General features: G+C 41.1%; 1 protein-coding gene across 4 annotated transcripts in view; it reads right to left on the bottom strand.

Annotated features, from left to right (window-relative positions):
* Positions 1 to 18,724, bottom strand: part of LOC126237116 (NADP-dependent malic enzyme) — an 81,846-nt gene that overhangs the window by 21,796 nt on the left and 41,326 nt on the right. For all 4 annotated transcript variants that reach the window (XM_049946931.1, XM_049946930.1, XM_049946929.1 and 1 more), the window contains exons 5-8: positions 12,293 to 12,473; positions 11,811 to 12,122; positions 5,469 to 5,694; positions 2,652 to 2,794 (exon numbers count right to left, since the gene is read on the bottom strand). In XM_049946931.1, coding sequence (XP_049802888.1) covers positions 2,652 to 2,794; positions 5,469 to 5,694; positions 11,811 to 12,122; positions 12,293 to 12,473 — 862 coding nt within the window. The remainder of the gene's footprint in view (positions 1 to 2,651; positions 2,795 to 5,468; positions 5,695 to 11,810; positions 12,123 to 12,292; positions 12,474 to 18,724) is intronic.

Raw genomic sequence — 18,724 nt, 5'->3', positions numbered from 1 at the left:
TTGTAGCTTCCTTGGACCAGATGATGGGGCCATAAAATGGTCATGTGACCAAAGAAAACATGTTAGGTCATATGAAAAATTATTGGACCGAACACCACAACCAGGTCATCACCAGCTGCCTGCCTAATTCTGATAATAATGTATTTTATGTACTGCTACCTCAGACACAGAGTTGCCCAGTTGCCCTATTTCCCCCCCCCCCCCCCCTTCTCCAACCAGTGAGCCCACAGTACTCATATCGGTATCCTTGAAATGTGACTCATCCACTGTGAGTAAAGTTAAGTTGTGAAAATGGGGTACTAGAAAAAGGACAACCTATGAAATCTATATGTGAGCATCACAAAATGAGGCAGTGTACACAATGTAACATAAAAAGGGAAGGAGGACAAGCAAACAGTGACACACAAAAAGTGCTTCTCTCTGCTCCATGATAATGGAAAAAAAAACAGCATGTCTGCTGCAGCACAGAATTGTAATCAGGTCGCAGTACAGTCAGCCCACTGGTCATCGCTCCTGCTGATAATGCAATTCAGCAGACGCCAAACCCATCTGAAACCACCACGCCCACATGCCAATGACCTGGGAGTGGAACAGCCTTCCGGAAGCTTCCGTCAACAGCAGGACCCCAGTCATCAGCTTCTGCTCTGAAGTTTCTGTGGGCTTTCATAAATGATGCAGAATTACATTGTTTTAGAAATATCACTCAAAATGTAGGCATGTCCACTTGTAGGACAATGAACTGATTCTAGTACACCATGCAGATAGCAGACAGCAGTAATGAACAGTGGGGACAGCACTTGGGTTGTTATGTTGAGAAAGCTATGGACATGATGGAAGGCGACTATCACAGACAACAATGGACCACATGCATTTTGTAGATGCAAGTAGTCAAAACAGATAGATATTAATAAATGTTTAACTCAAGTGTATTGTCTGGAAGCTCTTGTATAAAATACTGTTTACAACTGGATCACTGAATTTGCAAATGGCAGGGAATCTGCAAGCATGAATGTGAGTATTGGTCATCTGTTAACATCGTAGTCTCTGGGGGAACACTGAGGTTGTGCTGACAGCAAGGTGTACTGTAACATCCCGATATGCCTTATTGACAGAGAAAACACGCAAAGAATATTTCGGACTAGGTTTTCAGGTGTCTGGTCATTAGCCACTTCTAAAATTTATCAGAATGTTTGGACTCAGGAATGTAAGTTCCGCGCAATGCTTATGATTGTACTAAATAAATCTTGGCTCTGTCAGTACCGAGAGAGCAGATGGTGGTCTGTTTTCAGGTACATAAATTCTTTGTTTGAAATATCGATAAAACAGTAGCTGAGAGCTATAGCAGAAGGAGCAGTGAATTTTTCAAAGTAGAATTCTTTCTCCTATTACACACATATGAAGAAACGTAGAAGGGATCAACATAACTATCAGAAAGAATACATTAGCCCTAGTCATAATTTATGCTTAGTACACTTTACAGAAATAGTCAGAAGTGGTTTCTTCTGCCTTTTAATGTAAAACTTTCTACACATCCAAGACAGTGCTCCTTCAATAGGGCATTTAAAGAATTTGAAATGTCAATTAATTAATTAATTAATTAGCTATTTAAAATATTGTGGTAGCCTTGAACAACAAGCTTTTTTTGGCAATTTGTTTACAGATCAGAGAGAGAATTAAGGATTTCTATAATCGTCTGTTATGGGGATATTTAGTCAGTTAAAACTGTCAAAGGACACAGACCTGCCATTAAGAGCTGTCAACTGATATGAATTGCTTTTATTAACACTTGTCCACTTGTAGTCCCTTCCCTCGAGTAGTTTGGTGAGATTTTCTGGCATTACTGTTTTTTGACTGACTAACCTCTCACTTTTGACTGTCGAAGATCTTTTCTTGGAGCATACTATGCCCCCAAGAACGAGCTCCCCCAGTCAGACAACTCACTGAAATGTAGCGAGACTGCAAAGACAACTGTGAAGAACCAATACCTTTCAACTATTTTTATTTAGTGGAAACCTGAGACTCCTGCACTATATTCATCTGAAAAATCTCTGCAGTTAACAGATCACAGCTATAGCAAAACTAGTAGAAAAAGCATAAGGTCTTAAATTTTGTAATTTTAGATAACATTATTGGGATTTAAGTGATCTGTCAGGTAAGTAAAATTAGTAAATAATAGTCTCATGCACATAGCCATTTTTAAAATATGATCGGTTTCAGCCTCCAACAGTAGGCCATCCGGCTGATGATGGCGCTTGGAACAACTGTGCTGACACTAGTCAGCAAAACTGTGACTGGGGTCAGCACAGCTGTTCCAAACAACATCATTGTCAGCATCATCCGGATAATGTATAATCCGAGGAACCTACTACTAGTAGCTGAAATTGGATATATTTTAATAAACATCCATGCAATTAAGACTGTTTTTTACTAATTTTTCTTAAATTTTACCCTGTACGAATAAGTCTACATGCACATTATGGAGCCTCACATAGCAAATTGTTTCTTCTATTTCATAGAGTTTTGTAATATTGTCTTGGATATTTACCAAGACAACAGAGGTTTATCACTAATTCTACAAACAAATACTAATGGATCCTTTCTCTTGTTTATGTATGTTATTCTCAGTTATTTACAGTTGCAGAATTGCTCACCTCTGTGTTTGTATATGCTTGTTCAGCAGTGCACTCAGCTTTACTTGTTGGATTGCTCAAAGCAAATATAACAGGTCTCTCATTGAAAGATGCCATATCCTTCAAAATTTCTGGTGTGAAGGCTCCTCCAGCAGCTGATGCACCTGAAACAAAAAAGCTGATTACAAAGGTTGTTCTGCACCTACTTCAACACATATTCTATAGTTACATATCCAAGAAAATGGGATGATGAAAGAAAGCCAAGGCAGTTTTCATCAAACCATAATTTTCATGTACATTATTCTCGAAGGACCACTGTTTTCTTTATGGAAAAGAAGGAGCTGCTTCCAGCAAGGTGTGTTTACCATGGGTGAATTTGTATCTGTCACTGACCAGGAATTATGCATTTATGAAATTTTGATTTTTTCCTCCTCCTTTGCAAAAATCCTTGTTTCCAGATGCCAGAGCAACTGGGGGCGTTCACAGAGGTGTTTCCATTTTCTGCTTTTAGAGGATGATGATGTTTGGTTTATGGGGCACTCAACTGCGTGGTTATCAGTGCCCATACAAATTCCCAACCTCTGCTCAGTTCAATCTCACCACTTTCATGAATAATGATGAAATTCTGAGGACAGCACAAACACCCAGTCATCTCGAGGCAGGTGAAAATCCCTGACCCCGCCGCAACCCGGGACCCCATGCTCGCTCGCTCTCTCTCTCTCTCTCTCTCTCTCTCTCTCTCTCTCTCTCTCTCTCTCTCTCCCACACACACACACACACACACACACACACACACACACACACACACACACACACACCTATGTCTCCTGCAGTGATACGAGCCAAGAGGCATGGGCTTTAGAGCACTAGTGGAGTAGGGATGGACAAGAATATTGTGTAGGTTTGCTGTGCTGCAGATAGCACTGTCGGATTGGAAGGAGAATGGGGAGGATATTCCTCATATCACAGTTTGATGAGATGTAGTTGTAACCTTGGCAGAGAATGTGATTCAGTTCCTCCAGTTCTGGGTGTTATTGAGTCATGAGAGGAGTGCTCCTTTGTGACCAGACGGTAGGTATGTGAGAGGTGGTTGGGAGGGTAATTTCAGTCTGTGAAAGCCCCCATGAGACCCTTGGCATAATTGGAGAGAGGGAGTAAATTACAGATGTAACGACATCTGGTGGCTTGGCTGTGTGGGAGAGACCTCTTGGTATGAAATGGATTGCAACTGTTTAAACGGATGTATTCGTGGTTAGTAGGTTTGATCATACTTTTTACCACTACATGGATGCAAAACAAGACATCTACAAAAAAAGTTATGGGGAATTGAAAAACAGAAGATGATCAAAAGAAGAAGGGTCATCTGACCTTATGAAATGACCGTTACTTACGGTACTGAATATGCAGAACTGGCCTCTCTTTCAAGAAAAGGTTAATTTTGGTCACTGTAACAATGCATTAATCCTATGTGATTGAAAAAAAGGTGCAGGATACTCCCGTACCCCCCCCCCCGCCACACACACACACACACACACACACACACACACACACACACACACACAGTCACTCACATTGTTTGTGTAACATCACAAAAAATACATACGTAAATACTCCACTTGACAACGAGAATAAATTCTCAAAAGACGTTTTGCTCAGCATGAATAAAATACGTAACTGGCACTGTGCTTAAACTAAAAATATTTGAGCAATGAAAAGTGAATGACAGTGTCAACTAGCACTCCAAGTGGCTGTACGCCGAAACATGCTAAATATGGTTCGGCAAAGGTGTCACAATAATCACAACAATCATGAAATTGCGTTTCCGCAGTAGAGACTGTTTGGAAAGTAGAGACAGTTTGGAAATGGTTGTAATTGGTCATGATATCTTCGTTCCACCACATCAAGTAGAGTTTGGCAGTGGCAGGAGATATGGCATGAACTGTTCCAACTTTTACGTTTACCGGTTCAAATCAGCTGAGTAGAGTGCCCTGGTGTCAACAAACTTAAAGACATAATATTTGTAAACACTACCGGATGGTCAACATCATGCCAGCGTCATTTTTTCTCCACAAACATTTTTCGTGATGTGTAAATTGCAGGAAAATTATAAATATGTTGATGCAAAATTGGGTGAAAATTAACATTGTGGGCATAGGAAATACAACAAGACCAATAAAAAATTTCATAAACGACAGAAAAACGTTAACTCAGGGAACGTAAAAGCGGGATCATACTGTGTAACCTATCATGGTGATTTTAAGAATACACTGTTAATAGTTGATCAATGTATCATCAAAAGCTTGAAATTATTGCTCACAATTCCTATCTTATACATTGTTACTGACTATAAAATTGCTTTGTTTTTTTTTATATATATTTTGTGACTACCTTACTGTGCACGTCTTTAAATAGGCACAATGTAAAGTGCCACACCCACTGTTTGCTGCGTACTCAATGAGTAAAACACACAAAGCAGTCTTACGAGTCTGAATCAGTTTGTTTCACACAGTCAGATGTATTGAAATCACAGAAATAGTTATAATAAATTGTCCCTCATTTACTTATGTTAGTCTCAAAGTCTTTGCACTTTGCTGACCTTATTTTGGAAAAATGTTTGTAATAGCAGTGGGCATAAATGGGCATTGACTGAAATACAAACATCAACCACATCATATTCAACATTTAAAATTTTTCCAGGCAGTAATCTGTTTATCATTTAACAAGAAATGGGATACGTTATGTGGCACCTAAATCAGTAACGCGACAAGCAGTTCAAGACAGAATAAATATACCAAAAAAATCCACTTCTGCAGTATGTTTGAGAGAAGGAAGGATTACCAATTAGTATTGAAGGTTTGATCTCCTTCACAACAGCAGCAAGACTCTTTGTGGCTGCATGGTCCTTAGCATAATATGCCTTGTGACCATCCAGTTTGCCCTCAGGTCTGTTTTTGGCTAGCAAACCATCAATGTCAACCATCCAGATCTTATCTCTTGCTTCTTGGAGAGTGGTTCCCTCTGTCTGCATTGCTTGAACACAAAGGTCTGCAATGCCAATTGCTGCCTGCAAGAGAAATGTCACTTACACAGTATTTCTATACAGTGGCAATCAGAGATAATGCATACTGGTCAGAATATACACTGTAACCCGTAACTCTTTAAGATGTTCTCAAATTGTATGTTAAATTTTACATACAAATTAAAAACAAATATCAGATTTATCTTTTTGAGCACTAGCACTACCTCTCACAGTACATGCAACTGTAAAATTCTGCAGGAATACACTTCATAAAAAATAATGGTGTATACGTTTTTACAAAACTTCTAACAGAATAAAGATGCAACAAATACAGCACACAAAAGGGAGCACAAACACTTAAGAACTGAGACTGACAGGAAGTGCAAAATGACAAAGCAGGAATGCCTGCAGAAAAAATACAAAGCTGTGGACCACGCTGTTCCAGCTGATATGCCTGCCCATGGACAGATGGTCCGAGAATGGGAGATGTGGATCAATACCTCACATTTGGGCAGTCTTGCAGCTGGGTTTTAGTGTAAAAGATCATACTGCACTGGCCAAGTGCTCTTTCACTATGAAGCAGTGTCCCAAGAGACTGTTGTAAATGATGGGAGAAATAGATACTTGCTACCTACAAGAAAACTGAAGGAACCTTTTGAGAAAAGAGAGCTCAGATGTCAAGCCAGTATTCAGTAAAGAAGAGAAGTCTCAAAGGCAGAATGAATATACACTAGTTCTATACAAATGAAACAGACTTAAAGATAGTATTGTGGAAAGGAAAGAGGAAGTAGATGATGACAGGATGAGAGATATTATAATGCAACAATAATTTTACAAAGCACTGAAAGACCTTAGGTGCAACAAGTCACCTGCAGTAAACTACATTCCCTTGGAATTATTGAGAGCCAAGGGAGAACCAACCACAAGAAAACTGCTCCACCTGGTAGTACAAGATCACAGGCAAGCAAATACACCCACACTTCAAGAAGCAATAACCCCCAATTCCAAAGGAGGTAGCCACTGATAGGTATCAGTATTATCAGACCATCAGCTGAATAAGCCACAATTGCAAGTTACTAACGCAAATTATAACAGAAAAATAGAAAGTCTGGTAGAATACAACCTTGGGAAAGATCAACTTGAGTTCCAGAGAAATGCAGGAACATCCATTGCAATACTGACCCCACAACTAATCTAATAGAATATACTAAGAATGGTAGACCTCTGTTTGTAGCACCTTGATAATGTTGACTGGAATACACTCTCTGAAATTCAGGGGTAACAGGGATAAAAACATTACCTACAACTTATACAGAAAACTGACTGCAGTTAGAAGTGCCTAAGGACATGAAAGAGAAGCAGCAGTTGAGAAGAGAGGAAGAAAGAGTTGGAACCTATCTTTCGTGTATTCATTCAGTAAAGGAAACCAAAGAGAAACCTGAAAAAGGAGTTACAGTGCACAGAGAAGAAATCAAAATCATGAGGTTCGCCAATGGCATTATAATTCTGTCAGATCAACAAAGGACTTGGAAGATTAGAAGACAGAATGGATAGGTCTTGGAAAGAGATCATAAAATACAACCTCAAAAAGTAAAACAGGGGTAATGGAACATACTCAAATTAAATGAGAAGATTGCTGAAGCACTAAAATTAGGAAATGGGACAAAGTAGCAGGTGAGTTTTGCTATTTGGGAAGCAAAATAACTCACAAAGGCAGAAGCACAGAAGATACAAAATGTGAACATAGTATTTGTCTAGAGGTTAGTCTGGTACAGAAGTGAAACACACACAAACAGTACAGACAAGAAGTGAAGAGTTCCTTTTATAATTTAATTCTACAGGAAAAAGAGTATAAAAGTAAGTTGGATAACTAACAACTTGGCTAAAAGAACGGTCCAGTTGATTGGAAATATCCTGAGGCATCAAGGGATAGACCATTTGAAAATGAAGGGAAGTGCGGAAAGTAAAAATTGGAGGAGACGAAAGTTTGACTACAGTATGCAGTTTCCGGAGGATGTAAAATGTAGTTGTTATGTGGACAAGAAGAGGCCTGAAGTGGAGAGTTACATCAAATTAGTCTTAAGAACTATGAAAAAAAAAAAACAATAAAAACAGAAGTAGCAACAGTAGTGCCGAAAAAAAGATTACGGAGAGTATGGAAGAATAGAGGAAAAAAATTTGGCCATGAAAGAAAGAAGATTAAGATTTATGGTCTCATTTACCACAAAGCCTGTAGATACTGAGCACTAGCTTGGAATGGAGACAGAAATCAGACTATTCAGAGAAGCTATCCCAGTACTTGCTTTAAGCAATTTAGGAAAACAAAAAATGACAACCAGGTGCATATCTGAAATGCTGTTTTTCTAAATGCAAGGCCAGTTTTATAACCACTGAGCCACTACTGTCACACTGAGGTCATCAAAGTTTAATTAATGATGCTTCTCAGGTGTACAAGATTGTGGGGCACTAAATTCCAGTCTACAGCAAATCTTTAAACGTCCCTGCAGATTAAAACTGTGTGCCACATCAAAACTCTAACGTTTCACAGGCAAGTGCTCTACCAAATGCTCATCTTACCTGAACTAATTTATGACAAACCACAGAGAACATAAATCAAGATTGGTGGACAGTGATTTGAACCTCTCTATGCATAAATATCCCCCCCCCCCCATAAATATCCCCCCCATGAACCAAGGACCTTGCCGTTGGTGGGGAGGCTTGCATGCCTCAGAGATACAGATGGCCGTACCGTAAGTGCAACCACAACAGAGGGGTATCTGTTGAGAGGCCAGACAAACGTGTGGTTCCTGAAGAGGGGCAGCAGCCTTTTCAGTAGTTGCAGGGGCAACAGTCTGGATGAATGACTGATCTGGCCTTGTAACATTAACCAAAACGGCCTTGCTGTGCTGGTACTGTGAATGGCTGAAAGCTAGGGGAAACTACAGCCGTAATTTTTCCCGAGGGCATCCAGCTTTACTGTATGGTTAAATGATGATGGCGTCCTCTTGGGTAAAATATTCCGGAGGTAAAATAGTCCCCCATTCGGATCTCCGGGCGGGGACTACTCAAGAGGACGTCGTTATCAGGAGAAAGAAAACTGGCATTCTACGGATCGGAGCGTGGAATGTCAGATCCCTTAATCGGGCAGGTAGGTTAGAAAATTTAAAAAGGGAAATGGATAGGTTAAAGTTAGATATAGTGGGAATTAGTGAAGTTCAGTGGCAGGAGGAACAAGACTTTTGGTCAAGTGATTACAGGGTTATAAATACAAAATCAAATAGGGGTAATGCAGGAGTAGGTTTAATAATGAATAGGAAAATAGGAGTGCGGGTAAGCTACTACAAACAGCATAGTGAACGCATTATTGTGGCCAAGATACACAAAGCCCACACCTACTACAATAGTACAAGTTTATATGCCAACTAGCTCTGCAGATAATGAACAAATTGATGAAATGTATGATGAGATAAAAGAAATTATTCAGGTAGTGAAGGGAGACGAAAATTTAATAGTCATGGGTGACTGGAATGCGAGAGCAGGAAAAGGGAGAGAAGGAAACATAGTAGGTGAATATGGACTGGGGGAAAGAAATAAAAGAGGAAGCCGTCTGCTAGAATTTTGCACAGAGCACAACTTAATCATAGCTAACACTTGGTTCAAGAATCATAAAAGAAGGTTGTACACATGGAAGAATCATGGAAATACTAGAAGGTATCAGATAGATTATATAATGGTAAGACAGAGATTTAGGAACCAGGTATTAAATTGTAAGACATTTCCAGGGGCAGATGTGGACTCTGACCACAATCTATTGGTTATGAGCTGTAGATTAAAACTGAAGAAACTGCAAAAAGGTGGGAGTTTAAGGAGATGGGACCTGGATAAACTGAAAGAACCAGAGGTTGTACACAGTTTCAGGGAGAGCATAAGGGAACAATTGTCACAAATGGGGGAAAGAAATACAGTAGAAGAAGAATGGGTAGCTCTAAGGGATGAAGTAGTGAAGGCAGCAGAGGATCAATTAGGTAAAAAGATGAGGGCTAGTAGAAATCCTTGGGTAACAGAAGAAATATTGAATTTAATTGATGAAAGGAGAAAATATAAAAATTCAGTAAATGAAGCAGGCAAAAAGGAATACAAACTTCTCAAAAATGAGATCGACAGGAAGTGCAAAATGGCTAAGCAGGGATGGCTAGAGGACAAATGTAAGGATGTAGAGGCTTGTCTCACTAGGGGTAAGATAGGTACTGCCTACAGGAAAATTAGAGACCTTTGGAGAAAAGAGAACCACTTGTATGAATATCAAGAGCTCAGATGGCAACCCAGTTCTAAGCAAAGAAGGGAAAGCAGAAAGGTGGAAGGAGTACATAGAGTGTCTATACAAGGGCGACGTACTTGAGGACAATATTTTGGAAATGGAGGAGAATGTAGATGAAGACGAAATGGGAGATACAATATTGCGTGAAGAGTTTGACAGAGCACTGAAAGACCTGAGTCGAAACAAGGCCCCGGGAGTAGACAACATTCCATTAGAACTACTGACGGCCTTGGGAGAGCCAGTCCTGACAAAACTCTACCATCTGGTGAGCAAGATGTATGAGACTGGCGAAATACCCTCAGACTTCAAGAAGAATATAATAATTGCAATCCCAAAGAAGGTGTTGACAGATGTGAAAATTACCGAATAGTCAGTTTAATAAGCCACAGCTGCAAAATATTAACGCGAATTCTTCACAGACGAATGGAAAAACTAGTAGAAGCCAACCTTGTGGAAGATTAGTTTGGATTCAGTAGAAATAATGGAACACTTAAGGCAATACTGACCTTAAGACTTATCTTAGAAGAAAGAATAAGGAAAGGCAAACCTACGTTTCTAGCATTTGTAGACTTAGAGAAAGCTTTTGACAATGTTGACTGGAATACTCTCTTTCAAATTCTAAAGGTGGCAGGGGTAGAATACAGGGAGTGAAAGGCTATTTACAATTTGTACAGAAAGCATATGGCAGTTATAAGAGTCGAGGGACATGAAAGGGAAACAGTGGTTGGGAAGGGAGTGAGACAGGGTTGTAGCCTGTCCCCAATGTTATTCAATCTGTATATTGAGCAAGCAGTGAAGGAAACAAAAGAAAAATTCAGAGTAGGTATTAAAATCCATGGAGAAGAAATAAAAACTTGAGGTTCGTCGATGACATTGTAATTCTGTCAGAGACAGCAAAGGACTTGGAAGAGCAGTTGAACGGAATGAACAGTGTCTTGAAAGAAGGGTATAAGATGAACATCAACAAAAGCAAAACGAGGATAATGGAATGTAGTCAAATTAAGTCTAGTGATGCTGAGGGAATTAGATTAAGAAATGAGACACTTAAAGTAGTAAAGGAGTTTTGCTATTTGGGGAGCAAAATAACTGATGATGGTTGAAGTAGAGAGGATATAAAAGGTAGACTGGCAATAGCAAGAAAAGCGTTTCTGAAGAAGAGAAATTTGTTAACATCGAGTATAGATTTAAGTGTCAGGAAGTTGTTTCTGAAAGTATTTGTATGGAGTGTAGCCATGTATGGAAGTGAAACATGGACGATAAATAGTTTAGACAAGAAGAGAATAGATGCTTTCGAAATTTGGTGCTACAGAATAATGCTGAAGATTAGATGGGTAGATCACATAACTAATGAGGAGGTATTGAATAGAATTGGGGAGAAGAGGAGTTTGTGGCACAACTTGACAAGAAGAAGGGACCGGTTGGTGGGACATGTTCTGAGGCATCAAGGGATCACAAAGTTAGCATTGGAGGACAGTGTGGAGGGTAAAAATCATAGAGGGCGACCAAGAGATGAATACACTAAGCAAATTCAGAAGGACGTAGGTTGCAGCAAGTACTGGGAGATGAAGAAGCTTGCACAGGATAGAGTAGCATGGAGAGCTGCATCAAACCAGTCTCAGGACTGAAGACCACAACAACAACAACAACAACAACAACCGCATAAATATGACATCAATTTCCTTAACACATGAATATAGAAGGGGGAACTGAAACACAGGAGTAAGAGTTTACTACAGCTGAAGGTAATACATCTATATGTAATGGATATGAATATATTATATGGATATGATTTACTTTGTTCATATTATAACGAATTTCATTATGAAAACAATTTATATCATACCTCTCCAGCCCCTAAGAAGAGAATTGTATTATCCGAGAGTCTTGTATTGGTGAGACGGCGAGATGCCAGTAAACCTGCAACTGCTACACTTGCCGTGCCCTGGATGTCGTCATTGAACGTACAGTACTTATTACGGTACTTATCCAAGAAACGGAAAGCATTGTGATTTCCGAAGTCTTCAAATTGGATGAGTACATTCTGGCCATAGCGCCTCACAACAGCATGCATGAATTCATCAATGAGGGCATCGTATCGTTCGCCAGTCACTCTTTTATGCCTCAGGCCAATGTAGAGGTGGTCATCGAGCAATTGCTGAGTAACACAAAATTTAGCTCAAGTTATAAATTTCTTCACATAACTGCCAAGAACTCACTATCAAACAATAAATCTTTTGCAACAAACAGTGCAATAAAACAGCATCCTTACTTAAACAACAAAATTAAATAATCTATTCATCAGTGTTATACAACACAGTAATTTACCTGATTGTTTGTTCCTACATCAATTGTTATGGGCAGACATTGGTGAGGCTTGATTCCAGCAAGAGCAGTGTACAGTGCAAGTTTTCCAACAGGAATTCCCATGCCACAGGCACCTAGATCACCCAGGCCAAGTATACGTTCACCATCTGTCACAACAATGGCTCGCACATCAGATTCAGGCCTGCACAACAAATAAAATAACTTGAGAGTTAAATTTGCTCATATGTTACAATTAATAAATGCAAAATATGAAATGAGTAGCTTTCCTCACAACAGTTCTTCTAAACAAAAATATCAGTAATATTTTCTAACTCTTTTATGTTGCAATATTAAACAGCACTGAATACCAGACACATTCTACCACTATTGATCAAATCATTGGCATGGATAGAGGAACAATTTATGTTAATCATATTAATAATTAGTAGTTTAACATGCAAATAATGTACAACCTTTAAAAGGTACAATGGAACATATTTTGCAGAGATCTAAGCTTCAAATTCAATTTCAAAACAGGAAGAAAAGTTGTAATAACTGACGTCATTGTCACCACCACCACCCTCTACAGGTGACAATGCAGGCTCTGATTCTGCATCAAGTCACATCACACAAAGGGCGAATACCGTCCTGGGATGCATCATGCCACACCTGTTAGACCTGTTCACATAGTAAGACTTGGTTGATGAGTTGCATGAGTCACTTCTCATCTCATCATATCCCACACATTTTCAACTGAAGATGAGTCCACAGATTGTGCTGATCACAGAAGTTGCTGCACGTTTTGCAGAGGGCAGTGAGTGTCATGGACAGTATGTGGGTGAGCATTATCCTGTTGGAGCAACACATCACCTTCCTGTTGCAAGAATGGCATAAGAACTTTCTGCACATACCAAGTGCTGGTTAGTGCCCCTCCAGAAACACCAAACGAGAACAATAGTTGTAGCCTTTTACATCCCAGGCCTTAACATCTGGGGTGGGGCCAGTGTGTCTTAGGCGAATGCACTCTATGAGACAGTGCACACCAGGTCCATGTTGTACGCATGAACAACCATCACTTGCGTGGAGGCAGATACTGCTTTCATCACTCAAGACCAAAGTGTGCCATTTCATCTTCCACATAATCCTCTGATGGCGCGAGTCAAACTGCACATCAATCCTGCAGCGTAAGTGGAAGACAGGCTAGAAGTGTCTGTGCCCGTAGACTCTCTGCTAATAACCGGTTTGCAACAGTTCCTGTTGACACGTCTTATCTGTGCTGTGGCAGCTGTACACTCTGCCACTGCTGCTCTTAAAATATGACAATTCTGGTGGGCATCTGTGCTATATTGATGTCAAGAACCTCATCTATGGGTGTGAGAATGTTCTTGTGACCATTGACACCAGCATCATTGCAAAACTGATGCGGCACATCCAATTAGTGTGGCAATTTTCTGAAAGGACCATCCCAACACCCAGAGGGTGACAATTTGACCTCTTTCAAAATCTCAGTCAGCTCTAAGAAGCACAAGTGCATCACTACCACCTGGATGTTTTATATGTTTGCACCACACTGAAGCTTCTGGCTGTGAGAATTCCCTATGAAAGGTTATACACAGATAGTACTCTGGTAGCTATGCCACTAAACTGTCTGCTGAAACCATTATCAGTACATCTAATATCCCCCAGGTGGCATATGGCATCATTGGATCACAACTGACATCATCTTTCCAGTTGTACTAATTTTCCTTTTCCAGCAGTGAATATATTATGTGTTGATAATAAATACAATATTATTGATATAATATTCCAACCTGAGCAGCAAGACAAGGTCGTCATGTATGTGTGAGTTGTGCTTGCATGAATATTTGTGCGCTGTCTACTTTAGAAGGCCTTTTTGCCGAAAGCTCACATGTTGGCAGTCTTTTTGTTGTGCCTGTCTGAGATTCGGTATCTCCGTACAGTGAGCAGCTCTCTATCCTTTTCAAAATACTGTTATTATTCCATCCTGGATTTTCCACGGTTTGAAAAATAATTCTATGAGACAAAAATAAAGAAGGTATGGTAATTGAGAAGTAAGCTACAAAAACGGAACACTGAAACAGGCAAATAAATACATAAAGGTGAAAGATTACACTGAACCTAGCAAAAATTAACAATGAATTGTCAGCAAAATAAAATGATTTTTCCTGTTGACAATGTGTTTGCTTTGTATAGTCAATGGAAGGATGGTATCAGGTAACCAATATGTGAAAAGAAACAAAAGCATCTTATTTAGAGTGCCAAACTGACACCGTTTGCTGTTCATTACAGATTATATAAACTAACTTTGGGCCATGAAAGGTTATATCAAACTGTTGCCAGCAAAGCTTCCACGTTTCCTTTGCGTTTTTCGGACTGATGTCTGTGGTGCCAGACTGCTCTGTACCAGTGACCAAGGTCAAGATGAAGTTGCAACAAGATACAATGTGAATTTGATGAAGCAAATAAATCGGGTGTATTGAGTAATAGCTCAGCAACAGTTGTTTAACTGTCAAGTACTGATTTTTGACTGTGTATTACAACCCATAAAATTATTTCTATTGATGTAGCGAATATCTAGCAGATCTTAGTGTTAACACTTGTTTTTCCAATGCACTGTGCATTTCACGGTTAATTTTATGTCAGATTTTGTGCAGTTACTTCAATTCACCGTTACAAAAACTGTAGTCAGTCTGCTTCTCTGTCCTCTGGCATTTGCAACCAGGTACTGACATACTCCCTTGTATTTCCTACACACCTAACAGCAAGTGTTGCCAGTATTGGTCCATGACGTTACAACACTGTCACAGGTCCAGACTTAAAAGTAGTAGACTGGAAAGAAAAGATTCCAAACTCCTGATGGTAGAATTTTTTATGTCTTCAAAATGTAGAAATGGATTTTGTTTTCTCAAACTCTGGTGTGTGCCAAATTTGAAAATTGTCATTGTTTTGTTAACTGACGGATAGAAATTCCTTGTCTGCTTCAAATATTCATTTTGAGTGGATCATAAAAATGCTTATAGCTGATACAAATACTAACAAAGAGATAGAGGGGCTGGCCAGTACTTACCTCAGCTCAGTACAGCCGATAGATACACATAAAACAGAACCGAAAATTTACGTTCCTAGCTTTCGGAACAAATGTTCCTTCATCAGGGAGGAGAGAGGGGAAAGAAAGGGAAGAAGGGAAAGGAGATTCAGTTACTTACAACCCAGGTTATGAAGCAACAGGGAAAGGAAAATAGCGAGGGTAGCAAGGATGGAGGCATGGTTGTCAGAGGGAAGCCAAAGATATTCTACTGTAAGTACTGTGCCAGCTTCAGACCAAAGAGGATGCATACAGAAGTAAAGAGGTATATAGTATAAAGATAAACACAACTATGTAGGATGAAAAGATGCATGAATGGCTAAAGAGGAAAGGGAAAGAGGAGAAGACTGAAGAGTAAATGGGAGTGAGGTTGTTTAACGTAGGTTCAGTCCAGGGGGATGGCGGGATGAAAGGATGTGTTGGAGTGCAAGTTCCCATCTCCACAGTTCAGAGGGACTGGTGTTGGGTGGGAGAAGCCAAATGGCACATACGGTGTAGCAGGTTCCTAGGTCCCTAGAATTATGCTGGAGGGCATGCTTCGCTACTGGGTATTGGGCATCTCCTAGGCGGACAGTTCGTCTGTGTCCGTTCATGCGCTCAGCCAGTTTAGTTGTTGTCATGCCGATGTAAAAGGCTGTGCAGTGCAGGCATGTCAGTTGATATATGACATGTGTAGTTTCACGTGTGGCCCTGCCTTGAATTGTGTATGTTTTACCAGTAGCGGGGCTAGAGTAGGTGGTTGTGGGGGGATGAATGGGGCAGGTTTTGCAGCGGGGTCGGTTACCGGGGTAGGAACCGCTGGGTAGAGAAGGTAGTCTGGGAATATTGTAGGGTTTAACAAGGATGTTATGGAGGTTAGGGGGGCGACGAAAGGCAACTCGGGGTGGTGTGGGGAGAATTTTGTCAAGGGATGATCTCATTTCAGGGGTGGACTTGAGAAAGTCATATCCCTGGCGGAGTAATTTGTTGATGTTTTCAAGGCCAGGATAATATTGGGTGACAAGGGGGATGCTTCTGTGTGGTCTGGGGGTAGGAACATTGTTGTTGGACGGGGAGGAATGTATTGCTCGGGAAATCTGTTTGTGGACAAGGTCTGCAGGATAGTTGCGGGAGAGGAAAGCACTGGTCAGGTTATTGGTGTAATTGTTGAGGGATTCGTCACTGGAGCAGATACGTTTGCCACGAATACCTAGGCTGTAGGGAAGGGAGTGTTTGATGTGGAAAGGATGGCAGCTATCAAAGTGAAGGTACTGTTGTTTGTTTGTGGGTTTGATATGGACAGAGGTGTGGATGTGAGCTTCAACAAGATGAAGGTCAACATCCAGGAAGGTGGCTTGGGTTTTGGAGAAGGACCAGGTGAAATTCAGATTCGAAAAGGAGTTGAGGTTATGGAGGAAATTAAGGAGTGTTTCTTCACCATGAGTCCAGACCACAAAGATGTCATGTCTAGCCTAGCCACCCTACTCAGTCTCCCCATCCCTGCACACACCCCATACAGACCAAATCTCAACTATAACCACAGTCAAATGCCACATATCACCAGTCCCAATTCAGTCCTAAACCTCTCATCCAGATCCCTCTCTCCTCCAGAGACATCTGTTCTATCAAAAGGCTTAACCTTTAGCCCCACGCCTAAATTCAACCACACTGCACTGGTTAAAGATCTCCTCTCATTCACCCAGAACCTCAACTGGAAATATCACTTCACTACCCAAACACAGCCCCCAAATACTAGAACCAGTGTTGAACCCTGTCTAGAACAGTTCCGACTGCCTTCTCAAAGGGATCCTCGTCCCCTCCCCCAAAACCATCCCTTGCAGACATTTCAGGAATTCCTCACATCCAGTGTTGCCTCCCAGTCCTTCTTGAAGAACATCCCAACAACCCCCAACATCACCCCAGCTGAATCCCGTGCCATTAAGGAGCTGAAAATAGACCGCTCTATTGTCATCCTCCCGGCGGATAAAGGCTCCACAACTGTCGTACTTGACCGTGTGGAGTATGTGGCAGAAGGACTGCGTCAACTCTCCGACACCTCAACCTACAAATCTGTTACCCAGGATCCCATTCCCTCCATCCAGACTGAGCTGCAAAAAATCCTAAAAATCCAAGGTCCCTCAAAAGGCCTCACAACGGCTTCCATAGACTTACTCACTCCACCTGCGCCACGTACCCCTACCTTCTACCTATTACCCAAAATCCACAAAGAGAACCATCCTGGCCGTCCCATTGTAGCAGGCTTCAAAGCCCCAACCGAACGTATCTCAGCTCTGGTAGACCAGCACCTCCAACCTATCACCCGCAAATTCCCATCCTACATCAAAGACACAAACCACTTCCTAGAACGCCTCAAATCCATTCCCACTCCTCCCCCACCTGAAACCTTTCTTGTCACCATAGATGCTACATCCCTTTACACAAACATCCCACATACCCATGGTCTCACTGCCCTTGAGCACTACCTCTCCCAACGCCCACCCGAAGATCTTCCAAAAACCTCGTTCCTTATCACACTTACCAACTTCATCCTCACCCATAATTACTTCACTTTTGAAGGCCAGACCTACAAACAAATCAGGGGAGCGGCCATGGGAACCAGGATGGCTTTGTCCTATGCCAACCTCTTCATGGGCCGCATGGAGGAGGCCTTCCTGAAGACCCAACAGCTGCTTCCCCTGGCCTGGTATAGGTTTATAGATGACATCTTTGTGGTCTGGACTCATGGTGAAGAAACACTCCTTAATTTCCTCCATAACCTCAACTCCTTTTCGAATCTGAATTTCACCTGGTCCTTCTCCAAAACCCAAGCCACCTTCCTGGATGTTGACCTTCATTTTGTTGAAGCTCACATCCACACCTCTGTCCATATCAAACCCACAAACAAACAACAGTACCTTCACTTTGATAGCTGCCATCCTTTCCACATCAAACACTCCCTTCCCTACAGCCTAGGTATTCGTGGCAAACGTATCTGCTCCAGTGACGAATCCCTCAACAATTACACCAATAACCTGACCAGTGCTTTCCTCTCCCGCAACTATCCTGCAGACCTTGTCCACAAACAGATTTCCCGAGCAATACATTCCTCCCCGTCCAACAACAATGTTCCTACCCCCAGACCACACAGAAGCATCCCCCTTGTCACCCAATATTATCCTGGCCTTGAAAACATCAACAAATTACTCCGCCAGGGATATGACTTTCTCAAGTCCACCCCTGAAATGAGATCATCCCTTGACAAAATTCTCCCCACACCACCCAGAGTTGCCTTTCGTCGCCCCCCCCCCCCCCCAACCTCCATAACATCCTTGTTAAACCCTACAATACTCCCAGACTACCTTCTCTAC

Source organism: Schistocerca nitens, chromosome 2, assembly GCF_023898315.1.
Source record: "Schistocerca nitens isolate TAMUIC-IGC-003100 chromosome 2, iqSchNite1.1, whole genome shotgun sequence".
NCBI classification, from domain to species: Eukaryota; Metazoa; Arthropoda; class Insecta; order Orthoptera; family Acrididae; genus Schistocerca; species Schistocerca nitens.
Note: the sequence above shows the minus strand (reverse complement) of the source record. Positions and strands in the feature narration are given on the sequence as shown.